The sequence below is a fragment of the Microtus ochrogaster genome, chromosome 10, assembly GCF_000317375.1.
Source record: "Microtus ochrogaster isolate Prairie Vole_2 chromosome 10, MicOch1.0, whole genome shotgun sequence".
Taxonomy (NCBI): domain Eukaryota; kingdom Metazoa; phylum Chordata; class Mammalia; order Rodentia; family Cricetidae; genus Microtus; species Microtus ochrogaster.
In genome coordinates, this window is record NC_022016.1 from 24,626,809 (window position 1) to 24,629,497 (window position 2,689).

General features: G+C 50.7%; 1 protein-coding gene across 1 annotated transcript in view; it reads right to left on the reverse strand.

The window, feature by feature from the left end:
• Positions 1–1,737, reverse strand: part of Rps6 (ribosomal protein S6) — a 3,340-nt gene extending 1,603 nt beyond the window's left edge. The window contains exons 1-4 of the mRNA XM_005352702.2: positions 1,642–1,737; positions 990–1,121; positions 432–642; positions 144–290 (exon numbers count right to left, since the gene is read on the reverse strand). Coding sequence (XP_005352759.1) covers positions 144–290; positions 432–642; positions 990–1,121; positions 1,642–1,647 — 496 coding nt within the window. The 5' untranslated portion in view covers positions 1,648–1,737. The remainder of the gene's footprint in view (positions 1–143; positions 291–431; positions 643–989; positions 1,122–1,641) is intronic.
• Positions 1,738–2,689: the final 952 nt, after the last annotated feature.

Below are 2,689 nucleotides of genomic sequence, written 5' to 3' on the forward strand. Positions count from 1 at the left end.
AAAAGAAAATTCCAAAACTTGAGAATACTTTCGTAATCTTACAATTTCCAATCCTTGCCACTCTTAACCCCAAAGCCATGAACTTCACTGTCCAGACTCCAGGCAAACAATGCAGCTACAACAAGACAATACACAATACTTACCTTCTTTGTTTAAAGGCTTTCTGACAACGTACTGGCGGACATCATCTTCTTTAGAAAGATTAAAAAGCTTTCGGATTCTGCTAGCTCTTTTAGGTCCCAACCGACGAGGCACAGTAGTATCTGTCAGTCCAGGAATATCCTTCTCTCCTTAGGAGAAACAATCACAACAAAAACATTAAGTTTATACCATAATTTAATGTTTAATTAGTAGTGCCTAACTGTTCATCAATCACCATGCATAAAGTTCCAGGGCAACCAAATTTCAATAAACTTTAATAAAACCCTCACCTTTTTTTACAATAACCAAGTTGAGAACACTCAGATTGGCATCCACAATGCATCCTCGGACAGATTTGCGCTTCCTCTCTCCGGTTCTCCTTGGTCTATAACAAGAATGCCCCTTACTCAACAGCAGGCGCACTCTGCCATGGGTCAGGACACCTTGTTTCATGGGAAAACCTTGTTTGTCATTGCCGCCACTGATTCGGACCACGTAACCCTGAGTTGGAAAAAAAAAAAAAAGAGGTACATTTACCAGTTCTGTTCCAATCGATAAAATGTAGGATCTTGACCTCTAATGAGCCTCACCTCAGCAGAGAAAATAACCTCATGTTGTCTACATTTCCAAATTAAGTTCAACGAGCAAATTCTTCACTACTAACCAACCAGGTTTTACCAGTCATCATGAAGGGCTTCCAAAGGCCTGAATTACAACTCCCCTTGGCACTTCTCCCCAGCTTTATCTACTACCTAACGCCAAAGCAACCCTATTAGCGCAGCTCTGTCAAACGCCCACAGCCTTCACAACCACTGCGAAGGGCTGGGAAATCCTGCCAGTATCATTACCTTCCACTCTTCACCCAGGGCATCGGCAGCCACTTCCGTGGCCATGCGCTTCTCATAGAAGGTCCGAAGCTTGCGTTCATCGTCCACTTCAATGAGCTTCTGGCAGCCGGTGGCTGGGAAGGAGATATTCAGCTAGGAATTTAAAAGGGGGTAAAAAGGAAACCTCAGAAGACACGCAACGTCAACAATTCGGGCGCGTAACGTTTTGTTGCTTGCAGCAGAAAACTCGAGATACGGACTCTTCCTCCCTGCAAGCCCGAGCATGGGTTAAGTACCCCATTAGTGGGATATGGAGTCCTCCAGCTCTGTGGAATGCGATGAGGCCGCCAGAGCGCCCCTCACGATCCCGGAACGCAGAGCACGCGGTGACGCGGTGACCCGGGGCCACGAGCAGCCGGACCGCCCACCGCACCGCGGACTGAGCGTCAGACCCGGCTGTGCCGGGTCGGGAGCCGGGCGCCGCCATTGAGCCACGTCCGCCGTTCCAACGCCGCAATCGGCCGCCATCCGCGCTCCCGGGGAGCCCCAAGCCCAGGAGAGGGAGCATCCTCCTGCCTCAGCCCCTTCTCCACCTGCGGCGGAGGCAATGCTGCGCTCTGGCGCTCGCACTAGGCCTCCCCGCTCTCACTGAGGCCCGGCCATCACCTCCTACCTTCATCTTCGCACATCCGACCGCCTAGGAGGCGCCACGAAAAAGAGACCTAACTTCCGCTTAACCCAGGTCACATAGCGCTCTCAAGTCTCGCGAGACTGACCTGCGCCGGAGCCGGCGGAAGCGAGTCCAGAGGGGCGGTACTTCCGGGGGTGGGCTACTAGCGTGCTGAGAGGCGTCCTCTTTGCGGAATGGTGCTTGGGCTTCCTGGTTTTTCCGGTGAGGGGGACTGGTCATTTGTGTTGCGGGTTCGCCGCTTCCTCGGTGCTGTTTCCCGCCTCGGCGTGAGTCTGGTCTACGCCTTGGAGCCGAATCTCGGTTCCCGACCCTGGCGTCTAGTGGTCCTAAGTGGGAAAGCGCGCTTGGGCGCTAGCTTGTCCCTCATCTCTGCGAAAGATTTCCAGTGCAGGATTTTTGTCCTGATCCCAGCGATCGGCAGCAAGAAAAAAAAAAGAAAGAAAGAAATCCTGAACGCCGTGCTTTGTCCTGCATCTATCAGAGTGACTTCTCTAATCGCCGGGGGTCGCAGAAACTAAGTAGTCACATTTTCCCAGCACAGACAACCGTCAGATGCCTCGGACTCTTGAGTCTTCCTACTTTTTCTTACGCCGTCTTTTTCCCTTTTGCGAGTTGGGTGGGGGCTGCTTCTGCCTCCAGAGTGACCCGCTTGCTTCTACCTCTCTTGTGCTGGGACTACAGAAGTGAGCCACCAACCAGCTATCAGCGCTAAACCTTCCCTCAATCATACTACCTAAAGTAGGATCCCGCCTTCCTCTAGTGTAGCACTGGTTTCATATTGATTGTTCGTTACACATAAATGATTGAACGGTCTGCCCCTGTCCTAGATGGTCAACGCTCAGGTTTTTAGTTCAGGCATCTTCAGGATACGGCTAAGTACATGCCATGAAATATGAATGTGTTCAGTAAGTATCTGTTAAATGATTATCGCTTAAGCTCCAGATGTGTTGGTTTAGACTGTAGTAGTATGGAACCAACCAGCAGAGGGATCTCCAAACAGCATTTTTGTAGTTCTTAGTCGTACTAAAAG